The sequence below is a fragment of the Adiantum capillus-veneris genome, chromosome 11 (genome assembly GCF_014529385.1).
Source record: "Adiantum capillus-veneris isolate H3 chromosome 11, ASM1452938v2, whole genome shotgun sequence".
Taxonomy (NCBI): Eukaryota; Viridiplantae; Streptophyta; class Polypodiopsida; order Polypodiales; family Pteridaceae; genus Adiantum; species Adiantum capillus-veneris.
Genome location: NC_140941.1, coordinates 136,642,215 through 136,654,610, shown reverse-complemented (window position 1 = coordinate 136,654,610; position 12,396 = coordinate 136,642,215). Strand labels below are relative to the sequence as shown.

General features: G+C 41.9%; 1 protein-coding gene across 1 annotated transcript; it reads right to left on the bottom strand.

Moving 5' to 3' along the window:
• Positions 1 to 541: 541 nt before the first annotated feature.
• On the bottom strand, positions 542 to 3,691 carry LOC147448079 (uncharacterized). Its single transcript, XM_086523949.1, has 3 exons — positions 2,945 to 3,691; positions 1,846 to 2,378; positions 542 to 1,433 (listed from the first exon to the last, which is right to left on the bottom strand). Exons 1-3 carry the CDS (start codon positions 3,300 to 3,302, stop codon positions 903 to 905), a joined length of 1,422 nt encoding a protein of 473 aa, XP_086380075.1. The 5' UTR covers positions 3,303 to 3,691; the 3' UTR covers positions 542 to 902.
• Positions 3,692 to 12,396: the final 8,705 nt, after the last annotated feature.

The following is a 12,396-nucleotide window of genomic DNA, read 5'->3' as shown; positions in this document are numbered from 1 at the left end:
GTGAGGAACATATACATATGATTAAGAGACACATTTAGATTGGAGTATCAGCCAAACCATCAACTTTGACCAATTCTAATTCTCTTATTCCACAAAAGGGTTTGCAATGAAATTGGTGACTCTAGTTTTGGAAGCTTTCAAGTGACACTGAAATAAAATAAGATATGAAGGGTCTATCTTCATAATTTGGTGTATGGGTCTTGAGAGAGGAAGAGGTTTTAGGACAACTAACTGTCAAATGGACTAGCTAGAGGAGGTGGGCCAAAAGCTTTCCGAGCATGATATAATATTATGATAAGATCAATGATCTTCAAATCTTGCAAGTTGCAAAATTGCTTGCAAAGTTGCAATTTTGCTTTTGAAGGTTATTGGTCGTGCACACAATTTCTAGTCAAGCTACGGAGGGTGCCAAAGACTTGGCCTTATTATGAATTAAAAAATTATAAACCATAATCAAGGGCTTGGGGCCATCTGGACTCTATACATTATGGGCATCCCCAGAACATAGATAGAGAACATTCCTTTCTAATTTGTAAGGATCTTGTCCGAACAAGGAGCTTGCATATCCCAAGTCAATATAAATATGTACAAATTTTGGGCTGGTAAGAAACAAGAACCACAAGATCCTTCAAAATAGAAGTCTTTTCTTACAATTTTTTTACACACGAGGCAAAAAAGGCTAGAGCTTTACAGAAAATCATGGATCATGAGAGGAAGGAGAGTGATTGCTTGTTTGACACCATCCCACACTAATTGTGCTTAAATTAGAGTGTTTGAATCACCATAAGCCAGCCTCTTTTGCTTCCTTTCATTTGCGGGCCTTGAGTAAATTAGGAGAAGCATATGGATTTTAAGGGGAAAAAACATGTACATACTCTTTGCTTCTTTTGAGATCATTTGCATCACCAATTGTACCAATTACTGTCTAAAGGCATGCTGAAGGAATTCATGTTTTCATGACCTTGCTCTGGCCACTCTTCACTCTTGATTATGGTGGGCTTGTATAGTAATTGGGTAGGAGCTGGGGGTAGCCTCCAATGTTGGGCATAGTAGTCAGCAGGCTCCTCTTGAAAAGCCTTAGAACGAGAGTCCACAATTGCCCCATCATTGTTGAGATCACTATCCTCTGAGCTCGACAAGCTGTCGGTCTGAATTAGGAGCTTTTGCTCATGCATTACCGGCTTCATCGGCGGTGAGCCCGCCTCTTCCTCTATTTCGTCCTCCTCGTCTTCCTCGTCCAGGTGGTGATCATCGAGTTCCCGGTGCGACGACATTGCCCTTTTTTTGCTCATTGTTTGCTGGTTAATTGGTGCTGCATCATCCACCAGTGAGCCTGAGGCTAGTGTTGGCGAGTCCTGCTCTCCCTTTGTGGCTGCCTTGCTGCTGCCTAGCATATTACCCTCCACCAGAGCATGACCCTTCAATCTTGTTAGCTGCAAAGAATAGAGTAAAAGAGCACTTCAAAAAGCAATCCAAGGAGAAAAACATGGGGAAAGCAAGGAGGCTCCTCAGTGGATAAGCTTTTTTTTTAAAGCTTATCACAGAGCACATTTGAGGGAAAGGATGGCCTTCAATGTGAAAAAGCTTCCAGCTGCCAGTAAAGATGGGAAAGTCAATGTAATGAAGAAATGAGAGAGAGAGAGAGAGAGAGAGAGAGAGAGAGAGAGAGAGAGAGAGTTGTGGTTGCCACAGGTACAGTGTAAGCCTCTCCTTATAGGATGATGAGCCCATTATTCATGAAATGACCACACTGATTGGCTATTTGAGTGAGATTTTATTGCAAGAAACTACATGTAGAGAGAGAATTTGAAGGGAAGAAGAAGAAGAAGGGAAGGGGGACCTCACCTCAGCTTGAAGATGGTCTTTCTCTTGCAGTAGCTTGTCTCTGTCAGCTTTGAGGGCCTCAAACTTGTTCTTGAGAAGAGTATAGTCTCTCTCCATTTGCTTGGTCTTCCATCTGGCTCTCCTGTTTTGGAACCACACAGCCACTTGCCTTGGCTGAAGACCCAATTGAGAGGCCAGCCTCACCTTCCTCTCTGGCTCAAGCCTATTTTCCACTTCAAATGCCTTTTCCAAGGCCTTCACTTGATCATACCCTAGCCTTCTGCTCCCCTTTTTCATCAGCTCCCCCACCCCTCCTTCCAAATGATCCATATAATCCCCTCCCTCCATGTGCTCCATGTACTCCATGTTCATGTCTTCCCCTACACTCCTTGCAGATCCTGGCCCCGGATCGTAGTCCTGACTCCCGCTCGCAAACCTTACATGCGGCCTTTTCCCCATTCTTATTTGCTCACCCACAGAACCACCACTCCCTCCTCCATCGCAGCCGCCACCTCCGATAACCTCCTTGAAATCCACCAATTGCAATGGTGCCCCTGCAAGCCAATATATTTGAGCTTAATTTCATTCAAATTCTAATTGTCCCAAATGAGGCTTACAGTTTTGTGGCTGGAAAGAATGTGGCACCAAAATGTGAAATGAGAGCTAATATATGCAGGTGAAATTGAGTTAGAAGCTGGCCGGGATCATCTACGGGCCGGCACGAAGAATAGATCGTTAGCCATTGACATGAAGATGAAACAATGGGAGATGATACAGAGGAAATTTCCATAAGCACTTTCAACATGCAGCTACTATCTTGTTCAGAGATTGTTTCTTTTGGTGGATCTTCGTATTATTTTTTTGTGCAAAAGGAGTTAAGATACGTGTGATATTACAGATCAGAGCCCCCCCCCCCCCCCCCCCCCCAAAAAAAAAAAAAAAAAAAAACGTTGTGTGTGTGTTGAACCATCAACATCATTTACAAATTTAGAAGCTAATCATACATCATGGGGGCAAGCTCTAGCTTTCTTGAAAAATATAAAAGCTGGAAAGCATGATCAGCAAAAGGGTGGCTAAAATTAAATTAAAATGGGTTGCTGAAAAAGAGAGGATCACTTACCAGCTCTGTTGAGCTGCTGCTTGTTGGCAAGCAACGCAATATCATGAAGGTCCTGGCTGGTTTTGTGGCTAGCAACAATAAAGCTACTAGAAGGGAAAAAGACCGGGGTTTGGCCTCCCATACAATTATGAACACTACTATTATTAATGTTGCTATTCGGACCACCACCACTATTATTATTATTACTACTAAGGTTATGGTTATGGTTATGATTGTTACTATTGTTAATATTAGTGCTGAAAGCTGTATTGGTGCTACTTATATTTGGATTATGGTAGCTATTATTAAGGTTGAAGAAGTTGCTGCAGTCCTTGGATGGAGCCGGAAGCTGACTATGATAGTGATCTGCAGGGGTCATTAAGCTGTTGTGTGGGCAGCAGCAGTTGAAAAAGAATAATAGGATTAGTTATAGGTACCTGATAATATATATCATGAGCCTCTGCAGTCAATTTATGAGGTTGCAGCTTTCAGGGTTGTACTAAGGTTTATTATAATTAGGATGAGTATGTGTATGATTGGTATTGGCTGGAATGAGAGCAATCAAAGGGGGCAGCACTGGTTTGAGGATATGGGGGAGGGAAGCGGAGCAGGGCTATGGCGGCCAGCTCGACACTCGTTAGTGTGGTCTGCCCTCCTTTGCTCGGAGCTTTTAGCCTCTCTCTCTCTCTCTCTCTCTGTGCAGGCCGAGCGCGCGCATGCAAGGTGAAAAGGAGCGTATCCTTTGGCACGTAATTGCGGCCCTCTCTCTTCTTCTCTCTCTGACCCACACAACACACACACGCATTTCACGCAACACACATACGCTAGTGACATACCTATGTCTCGCTCCCTCGGACCCTCTCTTCTCCCCCGGGCCCCGGCCCCCACCCCCCTTTGATGTTGGCTGGTTGCCGAAAGTCGAGTGTCACTTGAGAGAGAGAGAGAGAGAGAGAGAGAGAGAGAGAGTGAGTGTGTGTGTGTGAGAGAGAGAGAGAGAGAGAGAGAGAGAGAGAGAAAGAAAGAAAAGCTTTTGGGGTTCGGACAAAGGAATACGTAAAGGGAGGGGAGAGGTGGCGGGAAAAGGGCGGGTCCGATGCGCGTGCATAGAGGGTGAGGTTCTTGGAAGCTTGTGGGTTGCCTCTTACACTACATCACGCACACCCACAAGAAAGGCACACAGATAGAGAGAGAAAGGGACAGAGAGAGGGAGAGAGGGGGAGGGGGAACTTCAGCCGGGGACGCCGGGGCTTCAGGAGGAGGAGAGAGGCCGGGAGACAGAGATGCGCCCTGGGCAAGAGAGATTCTAGGGAAGCGCACAACCGGATGCAAACCATGTGGGAGGGGGGGAGAGAGAAGAGAGAGAGAGAGGGAGGGGAGAGAGACGAAGAATGACTAGACGAGAGAGAGAGAAGAGGGAGGGAGGAGTCCCGGAGGACTGTGTCGACTCTCTACACATCCACCAAACCCCATTTGTAGACGTAATACACGCGACAGTGACGACAGCCATACACGACACAAATGTACTCCCTTCCATGTCCCTCACACAAAACAAACTTTAGTGTGGACACACATCACCACTAAACAACACCCTGAAATTTATCTCTCTCTCTTCTCTCTCTCTCTCTCTCTCTCCCTCCATCCAGCAGTACCACCCAGGATTTTGGCCTCGCCAACACACTGTAGAGCAAACGTTGTACTAAAGGGGATACCATCGAATACTTGCAAGGATGATGAATGGATTTTCCCTTTACCTTTTTGGCAAGCGTGAAGGCACGTTCAAGCAAAAATTTCCATATGCCTCTCTCTTCATGACCTTTAAAGATGAAAATGAGATGATGTTTGGAATGGAGCACTGCAAAATTCTCACGAGTCTCCTTCCATATATGTGGGCCTCTGCCCATTGTAGAGAGAGAAAGAGAAAACGAAAGAGAGAGAGAGAGAGAATTGCCGATGTCGAAACAATCCCGCGGGACCAAATTGAGCATGTTGTGGAAATTACTTGTCGTTGATTGAATCTCAAGACTTTCTTCCGAAACTGTTCTTGAGGATGTTTGTTTGCTCCACTGCTCTTTTGTTTTTTTTTTTTTTTTACTATTTTCTTGGCCTTGACGTTTTTATTAGTCAGGCTTACCATTGTAGGTATTTACCAAGATTTTCTACGCAAATGCTTAATTTTGACCTTGAAAATTGGAGTCCTGCAAAATTACAACGGGATCGGCAGTGTTCGGGATACAAAATTCCTTTTCTTGATTTTTTTCAAGAGGAAATGTTAGAAAATTAGGTCATTTTTTCGGGGTTAGAGACTATATTTCTCTATTTTGGACGGAAATTCTCCTTTTCCCCTTGCCCTCAAGTGGCATTTTTGAAATTGAAAACGGCACGATATTAAGCTGAGACACATTTTTCCCGAACACTCGGTGTTCTACAAAATCGTTTCGGCAAACACACACAAATCTTTTTTTATTTGAATTTTCAAGAGGAAAATTTGAAAATCAAAGCTAATTTTAACCAATTTAACATTGTTTTCCTTTAAATCTAATTCCTTTTCATCTTCTTGGCCGGGTTTATTAATTTGAAAGCGGCACAATTGTTGGCTGAGACACATATTTCCCGAATTTTTTCATGTTCCACACTGTATATAGAGTGCTTTATGCTATAAATGCAAATTGACTTCTCTAGCTAAAGGCCCAAAATGGTCCTTTGAGATGAAAAAGCTAGGGAATATTGTGGTAAAATGTGGGTGTGGAAAGGACGTCAAATGTTCCAATCCATACGTAGAAAGTTTGGAGCAATGGAGGGCCCATCTCTCTCTCTCTTTCACCCAAGGTTCAGTTGCGATTGATACATTTATTCGAAGGATTACGGAGAGAAAATACTCGCATTACGAGAAAGAGTAACTCCAATTCTTCAAGCACATTCACACGATAGAGAGTGTGGGTTCAAGAGAGCCATTCAAGGATGCGCATGATCAATGTTGCCAAGAAAATTGGGGCTTACTGTATTTTGAATGAGTTCAAATTGACTAGATTTCGAGTTTGGGTTTAGGAAAACTGATAAGATTTTTTACAAGTTTTAGTGTAAAAACGACAAATCTTTTTAATTATTTTGACCTAGTAAAGGGAGAGTTCCCTTTTTAGGTTTTTGGCAAGCCGTAGGCATGTAGCTTTCACAAGCACAAACATATGCCAATGTACCCCATCATCCTCTCACTACATTCAATATATGGTTCCTTGCCTCTTTAGTTAGGTTGGAAAGGCTCAAAACCTCCAGGGTGCACATTTTGTTGAATATAGCCAATGGTTAACCAATGGTTAAAAGAATTTCAAGCCCCCATCTTGTGGCCATGGGATGAGGGTCACCTTTAAGACGTGACTATGCGGTTCGCAAGGGACCAACATGTGTTTAGGGTAACCATGGGATAGCCAATCACTTTCTAACATCTTTCTATTGTTAGCAAGGTAGTGCCAACATGTGTGAGAGGTAATATAGGGATGGCCAATCACTTTCTAACATCTTTCTATTGGATGCTGGCTTAATGACGCCAATTTTTGTGAAATTGTAAATCCACCTTAAAACCTCTAGGTTTATTCATATACATACCTCTCTCTCTCTCTCTCTCACACACACACACACACACACACACACACACACACACACACACACATGAATAATCATATGCGATATTTATATGTATGACACCGTGTTCTGAAAGAGCACCACAACAATATATACCTAGTTAATGTGCAAAACGTTACAAAAGGAGAGAGTTTGGAAAAAGGAGTGAGAAAAGATAAAAGAAAAGGCACCAAAGTAAACTACAAAATTGGTTGAAGTTGTTATTTTCTTAAAATAAATATTTTGGTGCAAACGTCGTCAGACACCAAACCCAAAATCATGTTTCAAAGGTTATTATGGGAGGAAAGTTTCTAAGCCAGGCCCTGGGGCTTATGTATCATATTATGTGAGTTAATCGGGAAGGATTACACTTTAAAACTCTCTCAAAATTTTACGCGGCTATTTATCCCATCTTCTAGTGAAAGAATCCAAAATGGAGTGGCAAAAGAGGAGAGGGGACGACCGAAGGGAGTTTGTTTGTACTGCACCTATTACCATTGTTATTACCATGTTTATAACTACTAGTATTACGTCTACCACTACTGCGCAAGCTTTGGAGCTAAAAAGAGCAAATTTGAGTACCTCTTTTTATTTTACAAAAAAAAAAAACTATAGAGCATGATATTTTTCATAAAAAATGGACAAAGAAAATGGTAAATATTTGATCATTAAATCAATTACATATATATGATAGAATTTATAGTATGAAACATCACTCTTTATTGAATTAAGGAAAACATTATAAATTAGCATGTTTGATAAAATGAGAGAGAGAGAGAGAGAGAGGAAAAGGGGCGATACGACAAAAAATTTAATATAATAAAATATAGAAAATGTTTATGCATCATCTTTAAAACATCTCTACAAGTGGCATCATCTAAATCTAAACCCATGGCTCCTAAATCAACAAAGAGAGAAACTACATCGTCATTTATAGATGTGTTGGCTTCATCATCTTCGAATTCGTCATCTCCCATCTCAACATCACCATCATGACGATTATCATCCTCCTCGCTAAGGTTGACCATGGGACTTGATTCATTGATCTCTCTCTCCTCGATCTCCTCCTCATCCAAAGCAGTAGGTGGGAGAGAATCAAGATGGTGGCACTTCAAAAATGGTTTGTCCTCAAGGTGTAACCGAACTAGAAACCAAAATTTTGGTTGGTGAATTGATGGGATATAGATGACCTATGGAAGAGAAGTTCAAAGTGAGTCACATTGGTATTATGGTACAAACAAATAAAGCTAAACTTCGTAATCACTCACCTACTCACAATTGCCTGGAAAAACTAAGTTTTCATGCCTCCCTATGTAATGCACACCGGAGTTCACCATGTAAATTTCATTCTCGTGCCGTCTAAACACATTCGCAAACCACTTGCATTTGAAGATGTAAGTATAGAAGGTTCTAAACGCGACCTTGAGTATCCTTTCAATAGTCCCATAATACCTGGTCTCATCACTATCTGTGTAAAAGTTGCCCATGATACCACAATCCGTGGTGGTTCGACGCTCGTTAATATGGCGTGTCGAAAGTATCGACCCTTTGACCACATAGAGTTAAGGGAAAGACACTATAAAATAGGAAAAATCATACTATCAATTATAAAATAATTTATCAAGTAAACACTACAATATGGTTTAGATGTATGAGTACTCTACCTTTGGCATGCACCTTGACGTGTCTTCTCCCAATCTTTTTCGGTGATGGCCTCTATGTATGCCTTTGCTTCCATTATTTTCTCATGGATCCACTCGGGACTAATGAGACCTAGAGAACATGCAAGGTATTAATGAACCAGGGGTGCCGTCGTGGCTCCATGAGCTTGCTTCCATGCTTCTCTCTCTCTTGAAAACACATTTCCTTTTCCATTGTCCACAAGTCCATCCAGTTGGTCATAACCATTGAGGTGCACGACAAACTATTAGCCTCGGGGTGGTCTAGTCTAAAGATGGGTGGCACAACCTCCCATGTTCTGATGAGCTTAGATTGAAAAAGTGGTGGACCTTGAAATTATAAAACCCTTTGTATAGGTTCAGAAAGAAAAACCATTCAACATTTATCTTTACAAGAGATAGATAAGTGGTGGACCGTGCGCTTAGATCCTAAGAATGAATAAGTCATGCACCTTTTATCATTTCTCCATGCCCATCTTAGACAAGTAGTATACCTTGTATATCTAAGCCTAAGCATGTTGACATTATAGACTACTAGAGTAAACCGTCTACTATCTATAAGTGTAGCTTGGATAGGTGTTGAACCCAGGCAAGAAACTCAATGTATAGCATATCTTAGATTCTCCATGTTTTAATGGAGCCCAATTTGGACATATGGTAAAGCTTACTTTTGTCCCAATCTCAATTGATTTGAGCTTGGCCAAGTGATGGAGCTTGCTTCTTTCCATGTTTCAAAGAAGCACAGATAGAATAGGTGGTGGGGCTTTTCTTCTATGCTAGGTCCAATAGAGCTAGCTTGGACAAGTGGTGGAGCTTTGCTTCTATTCATGTTCCAATAGAACTAGCTTGGACAAGTGGTGGACTTTCAAACAAAACCCCTTATTGACAACACATCATAGGTTATCCAAATGGTGAGAAAACACCATTCAAGATATAGACTTAGAGGTTGTGTGTGGACCTTGCACCTAGGATGGACAAGTGGTGGACCCTATATCATTTCCCATGCCCATCCTAGACAAGTGGTATACATGTTTTCCTAAGGCTACACATGTTGTGGACTACTAGACTAAATACTCTACTATTTATTAAGTGTATATCTTGGACGAGTGGTGGACCTTCATACCAAAAACTCAATGTTCTCCATGTTTTAATAGAGACCACTTTGGGCAGATGGTAAATCTTTCTTTTGTCTTAGTCTCAATGGATTGATGCTTTGCCAAGTGGTAAATTCTCTCCATGTTTCAAAGCAGCATGGATGGAGTATGCAGTGGAGTTTATCTTCTATGCTAGCTCCAATAGAGCTAGATTGGACAAGTGGTGGAGCTTTGCTTCTATTCATGCTCCAATAGAGCAAGCTTGGACAAGTGGTGAACTTTCAATCAAAACACCTTATTGACAAGATATCAATAGACTATCCAAATGGTGAAAAAAAACCATTCAAGATAAAGCCTTAGAAAACGGGTGGGGACGTTGCACCTAGGATGGATAAGTGGTGAACCTATTACTATTTGTCTAAGTTCATCTTAGACAAGTGGTATACCTTGTATTTCTAAGGATAGGCACATTGTGAACAACTAGACTAAACCGTATACTATATATGAAGTGTAGCTTGGACAAGTGCCTTTAGACAAAAAACTCAATGTACAACATAACATGGGTTCCATATGTTCTAATGGAGCCGAGTATGGACATATGGTAAAGCTTGTATTTGTCCTAGATTTAATGGATCCTAGCTTGGCCAAGTGGCGGAGCTTGTATTCCTCCATGCTTCAAAGAAGCATGGCTGAGATAGGTGGTGGAGCTTTTCTTCTATCCATTGCTTCAATGGAGCTAGCTTGGACAAGTGGTGGACCTTCAAACATTACAAGGTGGACCTTGCTACTAAAGGTTGTGTTGGAATTAGGGTTGCAAAGAGACACACACAGCTTGGAGAAGACGAAGGAAGCTCAAGGCACACAATAGAGAGTGTATAACTTAGTGTGCAATGGAAAGATAGATAGCCCTAGAGTGATGGGCGTATATACAATGCTCGGGGGAAAAAACCTCCTAAAGAGGGAAAAAATGCCCCGGCGGTCCTAATGTGTTCACACACATCACTACCACATGTATATGGTAACAAATCCCCCCTGGAGTGATGCGGTGAACAAGAGCTGGCACATGAGTAAATGGAAGTGCCATGCCCTGAGGACATGATCATTCCACAAAGGGGAGTAAGCCCAAAGCTTTGCGGAAAGCTTCAAGATTCTCACAAGACAATGCCTTTGTGAAAAGATCTGCAAGGTTTTCCTGTGTTGGCACATAAGCCAAGCTGATCTCTCCTGTTGAGAGCCTCTCCCTGACATAGTGGTAATGCACCTCAATGTGCTTTGTGCGAGCATGAAAAACTGGGTTCCTTGCAACTGCCAATGCGCTCTGATTGTCAGTGTAGATAGTGTTGGTAGTGTCCTGTCCAACACCCAAATCAGCCATAAGGTGTCTGAGCCATACACACTCAATCGTAGCTATGAAGACTGCCTTGTACTCAGCCTCACAATTCGAAGTGTCCACAGTAGGTTGCTTCTTGCTCAACCATGATATACATGAACTGCCAAGCATGAAACAAAAACCACTTGTGGACACTCTCATGTCAAAACAACCAGCCCAATCTGAGTCCGAAAAAGCATGTAAGTCTGGCGGCAATGATCCCCCCTTGGGATAAAACAAGCCAAGATGTAAAGTGCCACTAAGGTAGAGGAAAATCCTCTTGACAGCTTGCCAATGCTTAGACCCTAGGCTATGCATAAATCTGCTGACCTGTGAGACTGCAAACTGAATATCCGGCCTCGTGTTGCATACATAAATGAGGCAGCCAACAGCAGTTTGATAAAGAGTGACATCAGCATGATCGCCAGCATCATGTAGAGTCAACTTCAAACCTGTTTCCATGGGAGTGGCAATAGGTTTGCAATCCTCAAGTCCAAACTTACATAGCAATGTCTCTATGTAACTTTTCTGACACAAGGCAATACCACCATGACACTGCTTAAACTGTATACCCAAGTAATGATGCAACAGCCCCAAATCTTTCATCTTGAAAGTGGCATTCAAATCAGCCTTAAATTCAGCAATATGTCTCTCATTTGGTCCAGTGATCAGCAAATCATCAACATAAAGAACCACAATGAGAAGTACATCACCCTCACGCTTTACATACAATGTGCTTTCTGTTGGAGTGTTTACGAAAGCCTCGTTTAACCAAATGAGTGTTAGCTTTCTCATACCAAGCACGAGGAGATTGCTTCAACCCATAAAAAGCCTTCTTACATCTGCACACTTTGTCCTCTTGTCCTTTTATGACAAAACCGCGAGGCTGCATTACATAAACTTCCTCAAATATGTCACCATTCAAGAAAGCAGTAACAATGTTTGATTGATGTACATCCCAACCAAAATGAGTTGCCAATGCACATAGAAAACACACAGTAGTCATACGACAAGTGGGAGCAAAAGTCTCTTCATAATCAATGCCTTTTTACTGTGCATAACCCTTTGCAACAAGTCGAGCCTTATGGTGATCAATCTCACCATCCGGCTTGTGTTTCAACTTGTAAACCCACTTCGTACCAATGGCCTTTTTGCCAGGAGGCAAATCACATAAAGTCCATGTGTCATTTTCTATAAGTGCATCATATTTTGATTGCATGGCAGCCATCCAATTTTCTGAATTCTGTGTTTCATTAAAAGACAAAGGCTCCTCAACATCATGTAAGCTAGACATAGCCAAAGCATAACAATCTGATGCATAAGATGCATGGCAAGAGCCTGAACGAGTACGACTAGACAAAGGTGCATCCAATTTACTGTCACGCAAAGTGTGCACGGCCATTTTGGCATACCTCTAGCCTGCTCATTTTCAGCCCTTTCCTCATCAAGTACATCATGTACATCTGCATCAGTAATAGACTGATTTAAAACATTTTCAAAAACCCCCATAGGCTATACATTTTCCTCATTGGAACTTACATTCATATTTCCACCACTGAAAAGAGGCAACAAAGTGTCATAAATGTCATGTGAGCTTACATTACTGTCTCTAGTACATGACAGCAAGGGCTGAACAGAATCTTCCACAAACACTACATCCTGAGAAACCAGAATACGTTTTGTTTGCGGATTATACAACCTGTAATCTTTGCTTTC